General features: G+C 42.4%; 1 protein-coding gene across 3 annotated transcripts in view; it reads left to right on the top strand.

Moving 5' to 3' along the window:
* LOC126408993 (epidermal retinol dehydrogenase 2-like) overlaps positions 1–22,241 on the top strand; it is a 209,093-nt gene that overhangs the window by 119,020 nt on the left and 67,832 nt on the right. For all 3 annotated transcript variants that reach the window (XM_050074849.1, XM_050074847.1, XM_050074846.1), the window contains one exon: positions 16,674–16,799. In XM_050074849.1, coding sequence (XP_049930806.1) covers positions 16,674–16,799 — 126 coding nt within the window. The remainder of the gene's footprint in view (positions 1–16,673; positions 16,800–22,241) is intronic.

The raw sequence follows: 22,241 nt of genomic DNA, 5'->3' as shown, positions 1-22,241 counted from the left end.
GATATGACGGAGCTTGACCATTTAGAGCTTTATAAGTTAACAGTAGGATTTTAAATTCAATTCTGGATTTTACAGGGAGCCAGTGCAGAGAAGCTAAAACAGGAGAAATATGATCTTGTTTCTTACACTGAACAAAAATATAAACGCAACAATTTTGTTTTTGCTCCCATTTTTCATGAGGTGAACTCAAAGATCTAAAACATTTTCTATACACACAAAAGACCGTTTCCCTTCAAATATTGTTCACAAATCTGTCTAAATCTGTGTTAGTGAGCACTTCTCCGTTGCCGAGATAATCCATCCCACCTCACAGGTATGGCATATCAAGATGCTTGCTAAGAAAATGTTTTAGATCTTTGAGTTCAGCTCATGAAAACTGGGAGCAAAAACAAAAGTGTCGCGTTTATATTTTTGTTCAGTGTAGTTCCTGTTAGTACACGTGCTGCTGCATTCTGAATTGGCTGGAGAGTATTTAAGGACTTACTAGAGCTACCTGATAATAGAGAGTTACAGTAATCCAGCCTTGAGATAACAAAAGCGTGGACCAATTTTTCTGCAGAGAATGCATATTCTGAAGAAATTGCAAGTATGAATGCCAACGCTGAATAGTTGGTACTACACTGCAATGCTGGTTATAAATGTTGAATAATACTATTAAAGCATGCATAATGTGTATTGTAAGATTTTTTGAAAAGCTGCAGCTACACTGCATTGCTGGCTTTTATGTGTATGAATGTCACTGAAAAGTTAAATGATACCAGTACTATGGAATATGACAAGGTCATTTAAAAAGTTGACGCTACACTGCAATGCTGGCTTAAATGTGTAAGAAAAGGTAAAGTAGTAGGAATAGATGAGGTGGGAATTGGCTTAATTATGAATATTATTGAAAAGTTGAATGATACCAATACTGTGGAATACTTCAACGTTACAGAGATCGAGCTGAGACTCACCTTCCATGTTTGAGCTTTCCAATTCAAAAAACATTGTCTTGCTTTTATATAATATTTTGAGACCCTGATTAACACAGAGGGTGAAATTTGTGTGTATTGCCTCAAAAAAGTGATCAGGACAGCAGGTTGTCTAATTTTGTTTGTAAATTGTCTTAATTCTTGTGTGTGCGTGCGTGCGTGCGTGCGTGCGTGCGTGCGTGCGTGCGTGCACTTATGTGTCACACTGCACTCATGAGCTCATGTTGCCATGGTAATGGTAACTGCTCAGTGACTCTTGGCTGAGGCAGTTAATTGAGAGATTTAGTTGAAGCACTCTTCTCAAACTGCTGGCCTTTCTTCAGTAATGATAACAAGATCATTATGATGTGCATACCCTGAAAGAGAGGACAACCTGAGGAGTAAGCAGTGTGAAATTAATGTCTGTAGTGTCAAAAATGTGAGCATGGTCACAGGTTACAAAACTGGCATGATCTGCTGTCTTCCAGAGATTTCTCTTCAGGCTAAACATTGAGTATAATGCGTCAGTTGGTGGAGTTTCTCTCACCTTCAGGCTCACTGTGCCTAATGTGTAAGTCTGATTGCTTCCAAAGTAAGATTGTTTGAAAGAGGACAAGTTTTACTCCATTTTTAAGAAAAATGATGTTCGCTGAGTGAAAGTTGTGGGTATGACAGTGAGTTAGAGAGACAAGCTCTCTGCATTCTGACAGTTGATTCCCCCACTCTAGCCCTGAACATTCTGCCCCAGAGAAACCCATTGTAAAACCTGAGGAGGACATTTTTACCATGCTATGAACAAGTTTGAATATTTCAAAAAGTTTGAATGGGATTTCGAAGTTGAATGAAAATTAGAATGTATGAAAGAGGAGGAACATTTTAAAGTTTGAATGGAGTTTCTACGTGAATGTATGAATGAGGAGCTAGGCTTTATGATGTATGAATAAGTATGAATTTGTGTCAAGTTTGAAGATTCCTCCATTCATTTGAATGGGGAAAAATGCCTGAAAAACGCTGTTAGTTTGAATGTTTTGAATAAGAGAAGCCACAGCAAGCATGTCCTAATTAAGCATAATAGCTTATGCTACACTGCAATGCTCGCTTTAAACGTTGAATAACAACATGCATGTATGAATGATGAGGAATATTTTAAGGTTGTTTGAAAAGCTTACGCTACACTGCAATGCTCGCTTGAAAAGTTGAATAATACCATGCATGTATGAATGATGAGGAATATTTGAAGGTGTTTTGAAAAGGTTACACTACACTGCAATGCGGGCTTTAATGTGTAAGAAGGTGAATTAACAGAAATAGATAGAAAGCTGGGAATGAGCTTAATTAGTATAAACATTATTGAAAAATTGAATGATACCAATACTGTTGACTATTTCAAATTTCTTGAAAAGCTGACACTACACTGCAATGCTGGCTTTAAAGGATAACTTCGGTATTTTTCAACCTGGGCCCTATTTCCCCATGTGTATGTGTGCGTATGATTCATAGGTACAACTTGTTTTAAAATTGGTTCAGTATTGAGGGAGGCGGATGCAACCGGGAGCCGCAAAACGAGCTAAAACGGTAATGGGGAAATGCGTCCCGTATAAGTTTGTGCATTAAAAGTGCTTTTTTTCACCACTGACCGGTTCAGATCGCCAGTGCTATCTCTGTAAATAGCATACTAAGCGTTTCCCTTACCTCTGGGCTGTGTGACGTCATCTCCCGAGGGCTGTGTTTGTGTGTCAGCAGCCATTGTCATGGTAATTAATGAGGGCCACCTGAGAGAGCACAGAGAAGAGGGACACACAGAACAGACAGAGGAGATCTGTTTTAGTGGAGAGCAAACTTCTCAAAACAACTTCTTTTTATACCCAAACCATTGGTCCAATCATCAAAATAATGGGTTTTTCAGAGAGATATGCTTCTCCCGAACGCCTGGTGTTGTTTTTGTGTTTGTGGAGTTAAAAATATGATCTTGGTCGTAGTTTAGAAAACTGGTGCCCCCAGCTGTTTTCAAGAAATTTCTCCTCTCAGTTTACATAGGAGTGAATGAGGAAAAATTTGGCTGTCCCTGCGCTTCGAGGCTCAGTGAGCCAAATGTGTAAGTGTGAGTGATTCCATAAGGACATGTCTGCGACCAGCACAAGTTTTCCTGCATTTTTGTGGCCATGCCAGCGGGTTTAAGATACATTTTTTAAGACAGTTTTAGAGCCCCTCTTCACTCTAGAGATGATGTCAGCACTTTGTTCCACATAGATCCATTATAAAACCTGAGGAGCGCATTTTTTCCATGCTCCGAGCAAGTCTGAATATTTCAAAAAGTATGAATGGGATATGAATGTTGAATACAAGTAAGAATGTAGATAAGATGGGGAACGTTTTAGAGATGGAATGGCGTTTCTACAATATAAATGAGGAGATAGGAATTCAAAATGCCTGAAGAAAAGTTGGAAGTTGTGTCAAGTTTGAAGATACCGCCATCCACTTGAAAGGAGAAAAAATGCCTGAAAAATGTTGAATATTTCGGAAGTTTTGAATGTTATGAATGTGAAAACTAATAAGCATTCCAAATGGAGCATTTCTAATGGAGCTGAATATTTTAGCATTAAAATGGTTTTATTATGTTGAAGTAGTTAGATGACGAAAAATGCGGCATAATAATAATGATAAAGAATTTGTGCAGTATTTCCCCTACCATTATATTGGGGGGGCGCCCCCTCCCCCCAACGGCATCCCTGACCCCCCTTGAAGGTCAAGTTAATTTTTATTTGATTTTATTTTCTATATAGTGCCAGATCACAACAGAAGTCATTTAAGGTTACCTTTCCTATAGAACAGGTCTACCTTGTCCTTTTATGAAACAAACTAAATAACCTTGTGTTATTTATCTTATTTGCACGATGGCATGTCATTTCTGTCTCTACATGGTCGCGCCTTTACAGTTCTCCTATGCTCTCTGTATCGTGTATGGCTGAGTTCCACCCCGATGGGCCCGCGCGGGCGGGCACACACACACACACACACACACACACACACAGAAATATTCACGCGCGCGCACACACACACACACACACACACACACACACACACACACACACACACAAGTGAGAACACTCCCATCAGCAGACAGAGAGTGTCCACCTGAAAAGCAGACAAAAAATATCTGCATTTTTTTAAATGCTCCGAGGGTGGTGAAGATGGTGAAGAATGAATGTTCTGATGTTTAGTTCAATGTACAGTTCAAATAATAGTTAAGTTGTCATATTGCCTGCTGTCATTAAAAGAAACACATGAACACCATGATTCCTCTTAGAGTTGTACAGATACCGATACCAGTATCGGAAATGCCTCCATTACTGCCTAAAATGCGGCATCGGGCATTGGCAAGTACAGCCTATGACCAATCCGATACCACGTCATTAAGCATATGCACGCTGATGTGCACATGTGCGATAGTCACATTGCAGGACATGCAATGTTTTCTTTTTTTAGAACATGTTAACTTTTGTTTTGCTTCAGAAAAGCAGCTCTGAAGCTCTGCTCGTTGCTCTGCTCCGCTCGCCTCTCTCTCGCTGTCTCTCCCTCTCTGACAACAGCAGCCCCTCCCCCTCTCATGCACACGCTGCAGTCACACACTGAAAATGAGCGACATGCAAGAGGGAGAAACGGTAAAGGAGGATTTATGCCTGGTACACACTACACAACTTTTCTGCCCGTTCTGAAAGTCACTCTGTCACATTAGACGATTGTGGAGTCATAAAATCACGCCGTGACTTGGCCGACAGACATGACACACTACACGATGGTCCACACCAATTATCCCCGGTCGTCTTTCACGACGTGTGTGATGTCATCGGGTTATTCTTGTCCTATTTTTATTACTTTTACTATTATTTGAGTCACTGTATCTGTTCATGTGCCAGCTGTGTTGTTGTTGTCACCTAAAAAGTGCCAGCAGACGGCAGGAGCTACATTTGAAGTACCATACGTAAACATAAAAGTCACTGATTTCTCCACAGCATGTTCCTACAAATGTTTCACAATAAAAGCCTATTTAGAAAATGGAGGGATTCTCTCAGCCAAGTTTATAAGGGGCTTTTAATTTGAAACAAGTGTAGGAAGTATTGAGTTTGAAATGACGGCATGATGCATTAAGATTATCAAGGCAACGGGAGCGGATAAAAAGTAAAAATATAAAGATACAGAGGTAATGATAAAAGACGGCCCTTTTATAAAGCAGTCTGTTTCAAATGAAGCTGGTAGCCTCTGCAGTTGTCCTGTGTCTGTAGCTCTCTCTACTTGTGCCACTATTTTTGAATTTTCTTACTTTAAGTCATCTGGTCAAAGTTCTTGTATTTCTTAATATCTATATAAAAAATATCGCAATGTCAGTTTTTTCCAATATTGTGCAGCCCTACATTCTACTGTAGCCTTTAAAATATTTTTAAAATATACTTTTTAACCTGTGTCTTGATCTGTGTCAACATTTGATAAAATTTTGTGGCATTCATTCTACTATTATGTATTTATTTCTCAATATTTTACATAGAGTTTTAGGAGTTGAGACATACAACAATTCATATCGCATCCATTTTTATTTTACACACTGGTATCGGATCGGTACTCAGTATCGGCAGATACCTAAGGTTCAGGGATCGGAATCAGTATCGGGAAGGAAAAAGTGGTATCGATACATCTCTAATTTTCCTGCCTCAAGCAGCCCCTGCAGGTACCAGAGCACCTCTGGGGCTGCACATGTCAGTGCATTGATCCGGTTAGTTGTGCACCATGATGCAAAGAGCTCCCAGCAGTAAGAGTATGCAGCCCTCGTAGATGGTGCCTTAGCACTCTGCATGGTCTGAACCACTGACTGTGCAAGTCCCAAGCCTTTCAAGCCGGCCCTATCAGGGGCCAGGCCCAAAGTTTGAGCCCCTGTGGAAAGGGATGGAGCAGGGCCCCCTGAGCCTGACTCAGAAGTTCCCACCAGACAGGGAGCTCCCATGGCCTCCCGGCCAGGAAAAGCACCACTTCCGAGAACCATGTCATGTAGGGCCAGTTCGGGGCCACCAAGATCAGCTGCCCTTCCTCCTTCTGAACTCTCAGCAGCAGATTCGGGAGAAGAGTGAACGAGGGAAAATGCATACAGCAGGCCTTGAGGCCACTGGTGTGCCATGTAGGGTTGGGATCCGGATCCGGTTCTTTTTTGGAACCGGGTCCCATCACATTTGGCGTAACGGTTCCTGCAAACGGTTCCTAGATTGTAAAAAAAAAAAAAAAAAAAAAAAACCTCACGTGCATTTCCATTTCCAGTGCTGCATATTTCTGTCCGAACCCGACCGAGCCCGACATGATCTAATCACTAAAGCACTGAGTTTGTGTCACACAGTTGTCATGGTTACAGGCTATTTAACAGGCCGGGCGTGCGCTGTGGGTGCTCAGCGGAGAGGGAGACCTCCGCGTTTGCAACGGGAGCGGGCAACGGGAGCGGGCGACGGGAGGTCCGACGCTTCCAGCGAGGGGAGAGGGAGAAGTATAACAAAAAAAGATAAAATAGGAGACACCTGTCTCCCTCTTTTATTTAATTTTCGGCGTTTAATCAAGGCGGAGGCTGGCGGCGGGAGGTCCGCTTCCAGCGAGGGGAGCGGTAGAAACAAACAGCCAATGTGTGTGTGTGTTCTGTTCAGGTGTTGTCACGTAAATAACAGTGCCCAAGCATGAATGCATGTAAGTATTTTTTATTACATTGCTGTGGTTAATTTGAGGTAATGCAGTACTGGACAAAGCATCCTTTCCCTCGAGATGTTGAGTGGGTCCTGCCACCACCTGAGGTCCACACAAAGCTGCATGGTGACAAGCGCCTCTGGACTGGATGCATGTGTAGAAGAGCCAGTGGCACCATTTGTACCGAAGCTGTCATAAGACCCAAGAGGCGGAGACACAGCCGCCACGTGACCCTGGCACCCAGCCAAAAATGAGCGAGGCAGCACAGACACATGATGGCAGCACAGCTCCTCTGTGCACATATTAGCCAGTCGTCTAAATAGTTCAGTATCCTGAGACCCTGCTGCCGCAGAGGCCCCAAGACCGCATCCATGCACCTGGTGAATGTGCGGGGTGCCAGTGAGATACTGAAGGGGAGGTGACAGAATTCGAATGTTTTTCCCTCAAAGGCAAACCTGAGAAACCTCCTGTGCCTTCTTGACCCTAGATACTTTAAACATTTTGCACTTCAGGGGCCTGAGAAACTTATTCAACCCCCTTAAGTTTAAGACAGGCCTGCGCATCCTGTCCCACTTCGGAACAAGAATATAGCGGGGATAAAACCCTGCCTGCTGATCTTTTTCCTTCACTTCCCTGATAGCTGACTTCGCCATGAGAGTGAAGATTTCCAAGGACAGGACCTCCCTGTGCTGGTGGTCTGCAGTAATTGAAAATGCAGCCAACCTCATCAGAGGAGGAGCGCCTTGGAACTGTAAACGATACCCCTGGGTCATTGTTAAAACAACCCAGGGGTTTGCCCCCAGAGCCTCCCATGCCGTCTGAGGGCAAGGGAAGGCTGGGGGTGATGTTGCGTAAGGACTGAGGCATGGCCTTTGGTGGTCCCTGGCCACTGCCACGTACTCTGCCCCATTTAGACTTGCCGTGCTATGCTGCGTCCAGCTGGCCCTACAGATCTTCCTGCACCCAAGCAGGCTGAGGTTGCTTGGGCTGCTGCGGCTGAGGCCGCTGCCAGCCCTGACCTCGCTTCAAGGTGCCTGACACCTCCTTAGCACAGCGACGGGCTTCCTGGCCCTGCTGAATCATCATGGATACATCAGGCCCAAACAAGGCAGATGGCTCGGCAGGCAGTTTGAGCAGACGTGCCCTATCCTCTGTCTGCAGCAAGGACTGTGACAGCCAGAGATGGCGCCTGGCCACCCAAAAACTTGCCATAGCACTGCCAGAGGTTGTCAACCGCAGCCGTATGACGACAAAGCCCCCACCAGCGTGCCACTGCCGTCGATGTTGTAAACTGACTCCTGACCACCTCCTTAAAATCAGAAAGGAGGGGCACAGGGAACCATGTGGGTCGCCTCCCTTTTTCATCATCAAAACAGGAAGGGGCAGGACCCTGACCAGCTGGCAGGTCAAGCCCCAGAGCCAAAGCAACCCGGCCAATAATTTCCTGAAGGAGAGGTGACTGCTCGTCATGCTCTTTTACAGGCACCTGCTGCCCCTCTGAGGCCAACTCATCATTCTCTAAAGGCCATAGGCCAAGAATGTCTATCTCCTCCTCCAACCCAAGGGAGGAGGGAATCTTATCCAACCCAGCAGAGGGCCCAGGAGCAAGGAAGTTCCTATGTGACAGAGTCCGCTCACCCCCTACTGAAACTGTATTAATGGAGGTGGGGGGAGCACCCTGATGGGCCCCCATCCCCCACTGCCGGACCCGCTAACTTAGGGCGCTTTGTTGGCTGCAGGCCCTGAGAAGGAGCTGGTGGATGTCTGCCAAATGAATGGCAATGGGCTTCCCTTTGCCTGGCAGAAGCAGTTTGTGCATGTAGCCAGATTATCACGAGGAGTCACTGCTTGCTCATTTCCCAAACATAACACACAGTAGTCATGGCCATCCTCTACTGGTATATTAACATTACAGCCCACACAAGAAGGGCCCTGCCGGCTTGCCATCGTCTTTTTCTCTCCTTTTTTTTTTTTTTTTTTTTTTTGTTTTGTTTGGAGAGTGACGTCACTGTAATGCTACTAGAAAGTGCACTCTTCAGCTATAGCAATAGTGCTGCTAACTGTCTTTAATTAGTTTCCCTGAACGAACAGATGTAAGTGTGGCCACAGTATGGATTATTTTCGTCTTCGACACCAGACAGCGGGACACTTCTACTGGAGGGGGATTCTGTGTTTTAATGAGGAAGTGGGAAGCCTCCGCAAAACCAGCTACATCTCGTGGTGGCTAAATGTGGAGGTAAGCCACTCGCTGCCCCATGACTCGAGCAGGCAACTAAACCCCCGAGGATTGCGCCAACTGCACCCCGAATAAGTCAGGCTCGAGCGGGCTACCATGCCTCAACTGTACGTAAAGAGACAGCTGCAATACACAGATATAGCACCCCTCTCAACTGTTTCACTCCTTATTCTCAAAAAGAAGAAACAGCGTTTAGCTATCCTCGAGAGGGACCCGCAAAGGCCAGCTCTCCAACCTAAACTAAGGTATGTGGATAAAACGCTTAAATCCTCTCTCTCTCCTGTCGGAGTCAACTCCTCGTCGACTTCGACAGGTGGAAATCAATTAATCGGTGGGTTCATGCGCAAGGTGGGGCTTTTATAGCCTGGAGCATTCCTGCCACGTAAAGTGGAGATTATTAACTTCCACGTCGATTACCTCAAATGGGGATAATTCCCATAGTTATGATATAACTACTGGGTGGGGAGATAATCTTGATACTATAGAGAACTCACTCTATGTACTATTGAATTTGTGAGGGATTTTTTTTTTCTGGCATGCCTCCAGTGAGCACAGAATCCAAAACAGTTAACATTCTTGATTAATTAAATTAAAAGGGGTCTGCATTCATCCCTATACAAACTCTCACACAACTTGTGCAATATAATCCAAGTCTCATTTATCCAATCGTAGGCTCAGTACTTACCAAGCAGAATGCCCTTTCCAACATGGATCTGAATGAAGAGTGAAACGTATTTATGCTCTCTTCAAAGCCATTAACAAAAACATCTTGTTGAACAAGGAATCTGCTGGTGTGCCACTGCCTCAACTGGTAGTTTATTAAGATAAGATAAGACAAGATAAGATTAGATAAGATAAGATAAGATACACCTTTACTGATCCCACAATTGAGAAATTCCAGTGTTACAGCAGTCAAGGGGAAAGAGTCAGATTAAAGATTTCAATATTTAAAAACTTAAAAAACTAGGCATTCAAAAAAATTATTTATATATTATTTTTATATTATTTGTGCATTGTGTGACTTTGCAGAATCTGAATTAAACCTTTACAACATGTATTCCTTTAATAAGGTGGAGGTATTTTAGGATGCTCTGTGTTGTTTTGAAGGGGAACAGATGTGAGAAGCAGAAAGTGACAGGTCAGGCGTAAAGTGTGTGTCCTGGTGGCTTCAGGGATCTGATGGATGGATGAACGCAGGGAGACAGAAACAAAGATGAACACAAGTCTCCAAACACCTTTAAATCTTGACCCCAAGACATCTGGGAGTGGGGGGGCTGACACTGTCAGTCCAATGTTCTGTGTGTCATTAAAGTTTGAATGTTGTTTTACACAAAAGTAGATAGAAAAACAGACAATTTGTTGTTGGTCTCTACTGATAAAAACATCTGACAAATATACAGTTTGAATTTTTAAAAAGCTCAGTAATTTACTAAAACGGATGCTCACTGTAATTTTAACACATGCTGGTTGGCTTGGGGCTTTTATTGGATCTGTAAAAAAAACAAACAAACAAAAAAAAAAACCCACCAGACTTATCCTAAGTAACTACAACTTACTGTAAATATTTAATCTGCCCAGCAGGACATTAGAAATTTTAATTTAATATTTAATAGAGTTCTGTTGTACTGAATATCATATTAGTGTCTTCGGCACTCCGTCTGCGGCCTCATGCCTATGATAAACAGCAACACATCTCTACCTTTCATGTGATACTTCTTGTATACAACAGTTCTATGTTCAACATTTAACAGTGAAAAGGAAGGGAAAAAAAGGACTATGATTTATTTTTTGATGTATTTGGCTCCACCAACACAAATTGTGGTGCAACTGGACTGGGACTGGACTGTTGCCAAGCAACACATTAACATCCATGTACACTAGCTTGCTATTTTTTGTAGGTTTACAAGTTACTGCAGGCCAGCTTTATTGTATCACTTTCATTAGGGGTTCAAGCCCGAAAGGCTGAAACCCTTTTTGTTTTTGTGCCATTTTATTAGGGGTTCAAGCCCGAAGGGCTGAAACCCTTTTGTTTTTGTGCTGTTTTATCATTATTATTATTATTATTATTATTATTCAGAGATGTTTTCGCAAATTCCCGTGAGATGGTACATCGTAGAGACATGATATTTTCACCAATGACTGGAAGTTGTGTGCAAATGGTGCTCAAAATATGAAAAGCCAATAAGCCAGATGGGGGCGCTATAATTAAGGTCAAGGGAAATTTGGATTTGAAACGCCACCCCCGTTGCACCGTATGTCAGATTAACTTGAAACTTGAAACACATGGGCAGGTGAAGGAATTCTATGAGGGCCTAAAGACCCCTCAAGGTCCGCCCACTAGATTGTCCGCCATAATGATTTTTCTGAAAAACACCATTTTTACATCTCCTAAGGCATAGGTCAGATTTGTACCAAACATTCTGCTGATCATCATGGGATGGAGCTTTTTTTGAGTGGTCAAAGACTTTTTGATATGTCATTGCGTTTTGATGATATTGTTCAATGAACTTTAGAGGGGATGTGGCACATTAATGGCTTTTACGCCTTGACCGTTCAGCCAATTGTCACAAAACCTGAAGGAAATGTTGCCATAAGCATCTGAATCAAACCCTGAAAGTTTGATTTAAATCAACCAATAGGGGGTGCTACACAAGCAAAAAGTTTATATCTCATAATCGGCCAGATATATTTATACAAAACTTGGTTTGCATCAGCTAGGGTCATGTCTCAGTTGATCCACAAAATTTGAAAATTATTGCTTAAAGGGGGCGTGGCTTATTACGTTAAATCTAAATTTCAGTTTCACATTCCACACTTCAAAAAATCATAATAAATCACCAGTGTGTCCTACACAGCTGAAACTTGTTCAGCACATCCACTGAATTGTGACAAAACGCTGCAACCTATAGTCAATTCAGAACACTGTCACTCTGTATTTTTAAGAATATGCAAAATCAATTAACATCTATATCTCCAAAAGTCTTCAACCAAATGCAACCACCATTGCCACAACATTATTTGGATAGTACATTTCACATGTTTCAAATGGTGTTTAGATCGGTTGGAAAACAGCTGGCGGCACCAGTTTTCTTACCTGCGACCATGATCACATTTTTGACACCATAAACAGAAAGAAGACATTTCTGTGTTCGGGAGAATCTCCTCTCGCTGGTGGTATCCTCATGTTGACGATTGGACTCACATTTTGGCCATAACAAGGAGGAGTTTGAGAGGTTTTAAATCCATTAAAAAACTGCTTGCTTTCTAAACTGCTCACTGCCCCTCGCTGCAGGAGCCTCTCGTTAATTACCAGGACCACTGACACACAGACAGATGGTGTGTGCGTGTCTCTGAATCTCAAATGCAGACATGACAGGAGCATAATCTCCTTTTTAAACAGCATATAAACATTATATATCAGTGTTAGCTATCTGTCATGCTACATTACAGCCTTTACTACTAATACTACTGTAGATACTTTTGGTTTTATGAATGTTAAACACATGTTGTTACATATTATAAAGACATACAATATTATACACATGTAGTACTCAGTACTGTAGTGTAAGAGTTAATCCCTAATCAAGTAAAAGTGTTATACTGCATAAGTTGATTAAGAAACAAAAGCCACATAACCATTATATAACCATGTTTAATGTATAAGATCTTATGAAATGCATCTATATGTGTTAAAGCACTGTTATACATGTCAAAGTGTTCACAATACAGGGTTATGAGCTGACATTGTATCCACACTAAAGAACACACATATAACCTATCATGTTCTGTATAATGATAACACACACACACATTCAAATGTTTGTATTACCTGATGCACATTTAAAGGTTCATATTACATAAGGGCACAAGGGGCTGCATAAAGAAAGTCCCTAAGATTCACATGTTTTTTAAAAATAAAGTAAAAGCAAATCTAAAGCTAAGGGTGGAAGATTTGGGAAATTCCAGGCTCAAAATGAAAGTGATACACCATTAAAAACGGGCCTGTTCATGATTGGACAAAAAGAAAAAGGTTGCCACCAATAGCTTTGGATTGGAGTGGGATGGATTAGCAGAAGGAGGTGGAGACTCTACCCAGTCTCCACCAGCATAAAAACAGACGCGCCGAGAGTGAGTTTTCAGTCCGGCTCCGGGGCTTGACTCATGAGTTGTATGTGTTAAAGCTTGTGAACACATTAAACTCGATTGCATCGGACTCTGCCTGTCTCCAGTGTTTCTTTGAGTATTACTTAGCTAAATCCAAGGTACTGGATCGATATCAGAGGACAACTGAGAAGCAACGTTGAGGACAAGGTCGGGAGCCTCCAGGCCCAATTCCAGGCACCGATTTTTGCCTCTTCAGTACCTGTAGCATATGTAGTACATGCAGTATGCACTGCCTGTAGAATGCAGTACCTGCTTGCTGTGGTACATCAGTACGGTGGCGGCAGCGGGCACCCGTCAAATTTTTGGTGAAATTTTCTATTTCAACTTTCAAGTCCCATTCAAACTTTATGGAATATTCAAACTTGTTTGGAGTATGAAGGTTTTACAATGGGTTTCTATGGGCGGAATGTTTCAGAGGTAGAGTGGGGGACTCAACTGTCAGAGTGCAGAGAGCTTCGTAAACAAGTGTCTTTAACTCACTGTCACACCCACAACTTTCACTCTACATACATCATACATCCTATCAGTCTCTGTACTCACTCATTGTTGTCTTATTTTGGCCATCTTAATGGGAAGAATGGTGCTGCTTTTTCTGGACCATGAGTGAAGCAATGTCTGGCTCCAAACTGTAGACTTTCAGTCTCATATGGTAGTCCACACTGACCCTGTTGCGCTGCTTTGTTTTCAGGCCAACAAGTGTAGAAAATCGAACTTCACAGTTGTAGGTGGTTGGAATAAGCATCAACAGTTTCAGAGCATAGTCAGCCAGCTCAGGATGCTCAGGTTGGATGTGGAGCCAAGAGTCATTCAAACCTTTCTCCCTGAAAGATGTCTTCAGTGTCTCATCTGATGCTATGACCACAAGGCTCTCTTGGTGAAAGCTTGGATCTGACTTGTGCGTTTTGTACCAAAATGGATTTCTGATCCACTCAAAGCTTGCGTCTAATTCTAGGAAATATATTCCCAGCTGCGAGTCGAGGTCTTGTAGATGTTGCTTGAAGGATGCAATTGTGCTCCCTCCACGTCCTCTCCAGCAGCAAAGAGAAAATCCAGTGTTGGAAAGCTGTCAAATTCTCTGCGATTGAGATGGCCACGCCACAATTCCATCTTGAGGAGTGTGGCTTTAATTTTGTCCTGGACATTGAAGATGGTGACAGTCTTCCCTTCCAGCACCACATTCAAAGTATTGAGAGTGCTGAAAATATCAGCCATCATCTACTGGATCAAAATTCTTTACATCTCACCTATGGCCACAATAACCACAAATGGTATCACAACACGGGGATTCACACCAGACAAGTATGCCCACTCTCACCTTCTTTATTTGCCATCTTCATTGAACCCCTTGCCGCAGCAATACAAAAAGCAATAACATTAAAGGAATTCAAAATAGCCATTCAGAACATAAAATTAGTCTTTATGCAGATGATATATTATTGTTTTTACAAGACCCCTACAAATCATTAAAAGAAACTTTAAATCTAATCAGCAACTACACAATTAACTGGAACAGATCAATCATACTGCCTCTGTCTGAAAAAACTTGGGATTCTTCAACTCTAGACCCACTCCTCCCCTTTCACATCAGAAACATTAAGTATTTGGGTATTAATATTTCCTCCAGGCTGTACCGAGTAGTACCGATCCAATACCAGCGCGTAAAATAAAAATGGATGGGATATGAATTGTTGTATGTCTCAACTCCTAAAACTCTATGTAAAATATTAAGAAATACATACATAGTAGTAGAATGAATGCCATAAAACTTTTTTATTATTATTATTATTATCCAGTGTTGACACAGATCAAGACACAGGTTAAAGTGCAGCCACACAATTTGCTAAAAAAAAGACATTTTAAAGGCGACAGTAGAATGCTTTTTAAACTCTGCTCCGTTTCCGTTTTGTTTGCCTGTAGCGTGCGTATGCGTAATGACGTGAGGCATTACGTGGTATCGGATTTGTCATAGGCTGTACTCGCCGATGCCCAATACTGCCTAAGGCATTTCAGATACTGGTATCGGTATAACTCTAAGGAAAATCATCTTGAGCCCCTTACAGGCATGGTGGAAGTTATCAAGGCTGCTCGCACAGGGTATTATAGGCTTGCAAATGGTGACTGCAGCCTCATCTCTCAGTTCCTGAAAGGTGCGCAGAGGCTTGCACTGCGCACCAGGAGCCCGGCCATTCCACTGTGGGACCTGGGTCACGTGTTGGCTGCCCTGCACCAGGAACCTTTTGAGCCTTTGGAGTCTGTCAGAATTAAGTGGCTGTCTCTTAAAGTGTTTTTTCTCGTGGCAGTGACATCAACCAAAAGAGTGGGGGAACTGTTCGCTCTGTCAGTGGATAAGAGCCGTTGTTGTTTCCTGCCGGATGGCGCTGGTGTCATGTGTTGTCCAATCCTGCATTCCTGTCAAAACTACTCACAGACTTTCATTTGAATCAGTCATTGGAGTTGCGACCCTTCAACCCGTCCAAGGAGGGTAGTGAGGGTCAAAAAGACTCAAATCTCTGTCCTGTTAGTTCCCTGAAGGTCTATGTCCGGTGCGTTGCAGCATTTAGAAAGACAGACCAACTCTTTGTCTGCTTTAAGGCCCAGTGCCAGGGCCAGCCGGTGTCAAAGGCTTGGCTGTCTCATTGGGTCATGGAGACAATTCAGCAGGCTTACAGAGGCTTGTATGCCAGTTCTAGTGGGTGCGTGGGTACACTCAACACAAGGTGTAGCAATTTATTATTGTCCACGGCCTGGCAGCAGGCTGGCCAACTGAGCAGTCTTCCTACACCCAGCCCCTGCGTCTGGCAAGGTTAGTCGTGCTCATGGTTGCATCTGGCTCCTGGGCATTGGTACAGTGACACAGAACATCTGGCGGTGTCACCGACCATTGAATGAGCAAGATGTTGTACATTTATTTAGAATTCATTGGTGTTTTTTCATATATACACACCTATTGGGTATTTTCTATTGCTGATGTACCTGGTGGCAGGGACGTCTCATTCGAATACCGGAGGGGGGCACCTGTGGACCTGTCTTAAAGGGTTCCCATAGTTATGATATAACTACTGAGTGGGGACATAATCTTGATACAATAGAGAATGTTCGGTTACATTTTAACCTTGGTTCTCTGAGTGAGGAGATTATCTCCCCAGCCTCAAGGGCGCTCGGTACCCATTCCAGTCAATGTTAATCAGTGGGTGCATGCGCAAGGTGGGGCTTTTATAGCCTGGGGCATGCCAGCCACCTAAAGTGGTGTCTTAAAGATGATTAATTTTCAATGTCTTTTACCCCAGATGGGGATAATTCCCATAGTTATGATATAACTACTGGGTGGGGAAATAATCTCCTCACTCAGAGAACCAAGGTTACAATGTGACCAAACGTTATTGATATACAAACAGTCATTCGGGGGGTGAAGTATTCCTTTAAAATGAATTCAAATGTCTTTGCCATGCAATGACAGGTGTCCACAGTTACATTCATGTGCATCCTGTGTACCTTACGAAACCTTTTAAAGAGATGGCAAGTTGGTTGTGTAATAATTGTTGGTAAGTGGTTTAGTGCTGTTAGCACTTGTATTCAGTTCTCTTAATCCCTCTTCTTGTGCTCATCAGGTGGCCAAGACTGCTGCCAATCCTGGATCCAGACTTTGTGGCCAAGAAGATCATTGATGCTGTGCTCACAGACCAGGTCTACCTTTTGCTACCCAGGAGCATGTACCTCATTGCTGCTCTCAAGAAGTTAGTGGCTACCTTTTCTGTTCCCTTCCACCTGACTGCACTGAGGTTACATTTATCTCTCTACATACAGAGCTCATTGTCACTGAGTAGTTCATATCCACTGAGTCAGTACTGCAGGCATTTTACAACTAAAGTATATCCATTAAGGATGTCAACAGTAAACAGTTAATCGGTTGACTGTCCAGAATATTTTTGAGCAGTTACGCATGTTGGTCTGCAGGTCATTTTGCTACTCCTCAGCTTACTGCACTACGCACCACCGTGATATCACTGGTAATGCCTTCCTGGCCCAATGGCATTGCTGTGGAAACATTGTGCCCACCCTCCAGTCTCCCCCGTCAGGTTGCTCCAATGAGTGAGTGGCTTAATTTTGAGCTATAGACCCCCTTAAGGATTGTTAACTCAATTCAATCAATCAATCAATTTTATTTATAAAGCCCAATATCACAAATCACAATTTGCCTCAGAGGGCTTTACAGCATACGACATCCCTCTGTCCTTAGGACCCTCGCAGCAGATAAGGAAAGACTCCCCAAAAAAAACCTTTAACGGGGAAAAAAAATGGTAGAAACCTCAGGAAGAGCAACTGAGGAGGGATCCCTCTTCCAGGATGGACAGACGTGCAATAGATATCATACAGAACAGATCAACATGATAAATTAACAGTAATCCGTATGAAACAATGAGACAGAAAGACAGAACACAGAACTATGTTGTCAGTGTTAGCTTTGTTAGCACCATTAGCAGTGTCAGCACAGCTAACACAGTTAGCAATGCTAAAGGGGGTGAGCGGCTCAAAATAAAGCTGCTTACTCACTGGGGCAACCTGGTGGGTGACTGGAGGATGGCCTCCTTGTTTCGGCAGCAACACCGTCCCTCACTAGCAGTAATTACGAATGAGTGGTGTTGCTAGTTAGCCCCCCCTCAACCCAGGTGGTGCACAGTGCAGAGCAGCCAAGGCTACCTAACCCATGGAGACGAAGGCTGGGCATTGGAGACCTTGTTTCTGCATGTTAAAGCAGCTAGCCGTAAACCAGTTGGCTCGCGGTTGAAAGGTGTTGGGCTATCAAAATCAAAACTAACTGAAACTGACATCCCTAATGTCAATTATTTTAACTTTCTAAGCTCCAAAGCTTTATGTCAAGCCTTGAAGTCTACTGCCTGTTATTTTTTACAAGCCATGTTCACACTACTGTCGATAGTGCAGGTTTAAAAAGGCTGCTTATATGTCACATGTCTTTTTTTGGCTACACTACTCAATGCCAGTTTCTAAAAGCTCTCTGTCAAAATAGTGGGACAGTCCACTTGGACAGATATGGCCAGATTCTCTGCTTGGTTTCAGCATATTGCTTAGTAATGATCACTTACTGTTTATTGTGTTATGGTTATACGATACATAGATACCAATATATAGCCTGGTTCCATTCCATAGACCCCGCCCACTCAACTGAGTAGGCTTGCATCTCTGGTCTGGCATACTGCAGTGAATTTGCGATTTATCTCGTCCAAGCGATGGACGGACCAATGAACGCCGGGGGTGGGGGCGGGTCTAGCGATTAGCCAATCAGCGCCACGCTGATGTCAAGCTGTACACCGGTGGGTAACTGGTGAGGATAACAACAATGGCGACCGCTACAGATTCTACAGACCACATTAACGATGCTATCGAGGTATTTCGCCACTACTCGAGTTAATGGAGGACCAAATTAAGGAAGCTGCTAAACTGGATTTAACGGCGATGCAGCTGGGCGTGCACGATGACGGAGACATTTTAAACGGGCAATGCTCACTTGTTTTCGGCACCCCCGATGCATGGATACTAATGATGTCAGATTCTGGGTGAGTCGTTTATCTCTACTGATTGGTTAGGGAAAAATCAATTTCCCTCCCCCTTGTAAATCGCCTTCAATGGAGGCAATGTCAGACTGAAGGTTCTGGGAGCTTCAGTCTGACACTCAGGCTAACCAATATAAGGAAATGTCAAAGACAGCACCCGCAGTGTATAATTTGCTTCACTGAAATACTAACCAAGCAACAAAGGAGTTGTTGGAGACAGAACTTGTCTCCTCAGATGCAGTCCTTTATTGCTTGGCAGTTGTTGATTTTTGGCCACCTGGGGGCAGCAAAATATGGATTAATCTGTACAAATATTATCACTTTATTATTTTGATATTGCAAACATAATTGGCAAAGTTTCACCTCATTACACATCCAACGCAGATAGAGGAACAATACTCACTCCGCAGAGTTTTTCCTCTCACATCATATATCACTGGACAGGTTGTCAGTCTGTTGCAGGGCTAACACATAATCACACTACAAGACCGCAATAGTAGTTGTAATTTGAGGTAAACAACATTTAGTACTTAATTCATATTATTGATGACTGTACCTTGGTGAGAGTATACTACTTGAAGTAATGGGTGTAAATAGTATTTGATGTCTTCACACCCCTACTTAGTTGTGAGACACGCTCAATGCTTACTGACATCATGTCACATGAAGGTTCAGAGGTCAGCCTAACTAGAACAGGTGGCCTAAAAGTGCCTTCAGGCAGTATTGTAGCCTGCGTGATATACATGTCTGCGCTGTATACCCACTGAGAAAGCTGCAGGGTTACTGTATACCCACTTAAAACTGAGCTAGGAAACATAACAAGGTAGTTTTGTCCCAGAACCTTTACCTCAGCAATTTCTTCTAGAAAATATGAGGTCAAGAGATGTGTCTGCAAACTTGAAAAATGCTGCAGACCATGCAGGGAGACTCTTCGTTTTTCCTCGTCCCCACCCTGCCGAGCTCAGTGCGTGTGTGAGATTGAGCTAGCAACACAGATAGAGAGAGAGAGACTGAGAGACAGAGAGAGAGACTGAGAGACAGAGAGAGAGACTGAGAGATAGGCACTTTGGCCTGCAGTCAGAGCAGACAGCTGTCAGTGATAGCAGCAGACAGGATATTAGTGGTAAAGTTGACTGGTTGCATGCCTTGTGTATAATTTTGAATTAATCATGATATCTCTCCATCTCAAGACACAGCTAATATGGCTGTTATCACAAGAAAATCTGTAAGAACAGAGTCATGGGGAGTTAAATGAGGTCAGTTTTTGTTTGCCCGCATGCCTTAAGGTAAGGATCTCTTACCATAGCATTATGATAACCTTACTTGGTTTATAGGACTATGTCTCAAGCTGAGTAGTTAAAGGCTTGAGTTTTCATCATAGAGTGTGGCCGTTGCAAGGTGTCAAATTTTTACCTCCTGGCAATAGGAAATGATACGCCATGAGCATTAATCTGCCACAGTGACACAGGTTGAAATCAACAGAGTATCCCCCTAACGACACCATAATCCCAATCAGTAGGAAAACTGCTATTCCATTGAGGGTTACTCAAAAGACAAATGGCAAACACAGACATACACTCAATCCAGTTTAAGGTCTTTGAAGACAAAGACCTTTTCCAGGCTTCTATTTGTAGGGTAGGATGTACTACCTCTGAACCACCACTTGGTGTCTTATTGTCGAGATGAAGGGGAATTAACATGCAGTTTCAAGCAAAACCCTTCTCGGTAGACTTTTTTCTAATTGATACGGACTACTAGTATGTAACCACTCTTGTATGACATTTGTAGCTGATTTTCCAATTGTGGTTTGGTTACTTAAAAGTTTAACAGCTTTAATGGTTTTGAAGTATTTGATTTCTAATGATCAACTTTTATCAACCATCACTTACTTGTATGTCTAAGTCTTCAGCAGTCTCTTCATGCAGTTAAATTTATTTATTTTTTTCACATTTATTCCAGTATCAATATCGCTGCTACTTTCAAGGGAGTTGTGGTACATAAAGTAAGTAGAGTCTGTAGCTGCAACAGTGACTGCATTTACATGCACAAAATATAATGGTTTCCATCCTTATTCTGAAAAAGACAATATTCCTACCAAGCTGTTTACATGGCTAATGGAAATGACTGAATATATTGTCAATGGGATTATTTCCTTAAATTTAGTTACAACACTATCAGATAGACAACCAGCATAGTAACGTTTACCAAGTGGCGCGTAATCAAGTAATAAAAAATCAAAAGTTTTTAAATAATGATCTGATAAAGAGGGACTCTCAGGAAAGACTTTCAAGTCTTCGATTTTGATGCCATATGTCATCACAAGATGGAGAGTGAAAACAGTGAATCTGTACACTATATGTACACTCTGACTGAAGCCTTGAGCCTAATAATGAGATAAAAACAGTACTGAGGCCATCAGTATCAATGTTAACATGGATAGTAACATCAGCCAAAATAATAAGTGATTTAAGGACTGAACTTGATAAGAACTCCAAAGAATTCTGATAAAAATTCAGAATACGGGCCAGGAGCACACTTTGACAAATAGAAGTGGCTGTGATGTTTTCCAGGTTGGATGTGAAAGACTAAGGACAATGCTTTCAAAGGAATTATAATTTAGTTTAGGTTTTAGGGTTGATTAATAGGATCGAGTGAAAAACGGCTGCAGCTCCCCCTCCTAGGTCGCTGCCTTGAGGAATGTGAGTATTATTATGACTTGAAGGAGTGGATTCATTTACACTAACATATTCATCATGACACAGCCAGATGTCATGATGACAAAGTAAGTCAATATGATAATCTGATATTAAACTGTACCGACATTGCTTTAGATGCCAGAAATCTGATGTTTTAAAGTAGACATTTAATTCTCCTGTTTGGTTCTATTTTTACAGAAGATGTGTTAATTTTTATCCGTTTTTTTTTTTATGTACAACTCCTCTTTTGTTTACTTAAGATATAAATAATTTAAGTGGTCAGGGGACAAATACCATTTTTACAACATTATGGGTGGGTAACTGCTCTAGTGGAAACTCAGAGGAGTGTGTAAGACTGCAACTCTGCTTCCTTGTCTTAACTCTTGGTTGTCATGGTTATGAACCACTAATTAACTCAGTCAGGTTCCTAGAGATGAGAGTAGCTCCATCTAAGCTCTCTCCTGTTTAGACCAGGTTTTCCCCAGAGAGTCCACCAATTATCTATGAAACTCACATTGTTTGCAGTTTGCTGGACACCACCTTGATAGCCAGCAGTTGAATGATGACAGAGAAAATTAAGTCTGACTGTTTTTTGCACATGCACACAGTGACTCATTGTTAATTTTAATTACCTCTGATTGGTGTAACCAGGTGTCATTAGTGCTGACATGAATATACTGTATCTAAGTTTATCCTCAGCCAGCTGTTTTGAATTTAAGTCAGTATCACCTACTCTGGCACCAGAGATATATTTGACTATGGTTGCTGGTGTTGCTAATTTCAGGTTTCTTAGAACAGAGCTGCCAATTACCAGAGTTCGCGCCTTAGCGGGTGTGTTGCTGAGTGGGGAGAAACTGTTAGAAACGTGAACAGGTTAGTAGTGAATTCTGGTCTTCGCCTTAGTGCTACA

The sequence above is a fragment of the Epinephelus moara genome, chromosome 21 (genome assembly GCF_006386435.1).
Source record: "Epinephelus moara isolate mb chromosome 21, YSFRI_EMoa_1.0, whole genome shotgun sequence".
NCBI classification, from domain to species: Eukaryota; Metazoa; Chordata; class Actinopteri; order Perciformes; family Serranidae; genus Epinephelus; species Epinephelus moara.
Note: the sequence above shows the minus strand (reverse complement) of the source record. Positions and strands in the feature narration are given on the sequence as shown.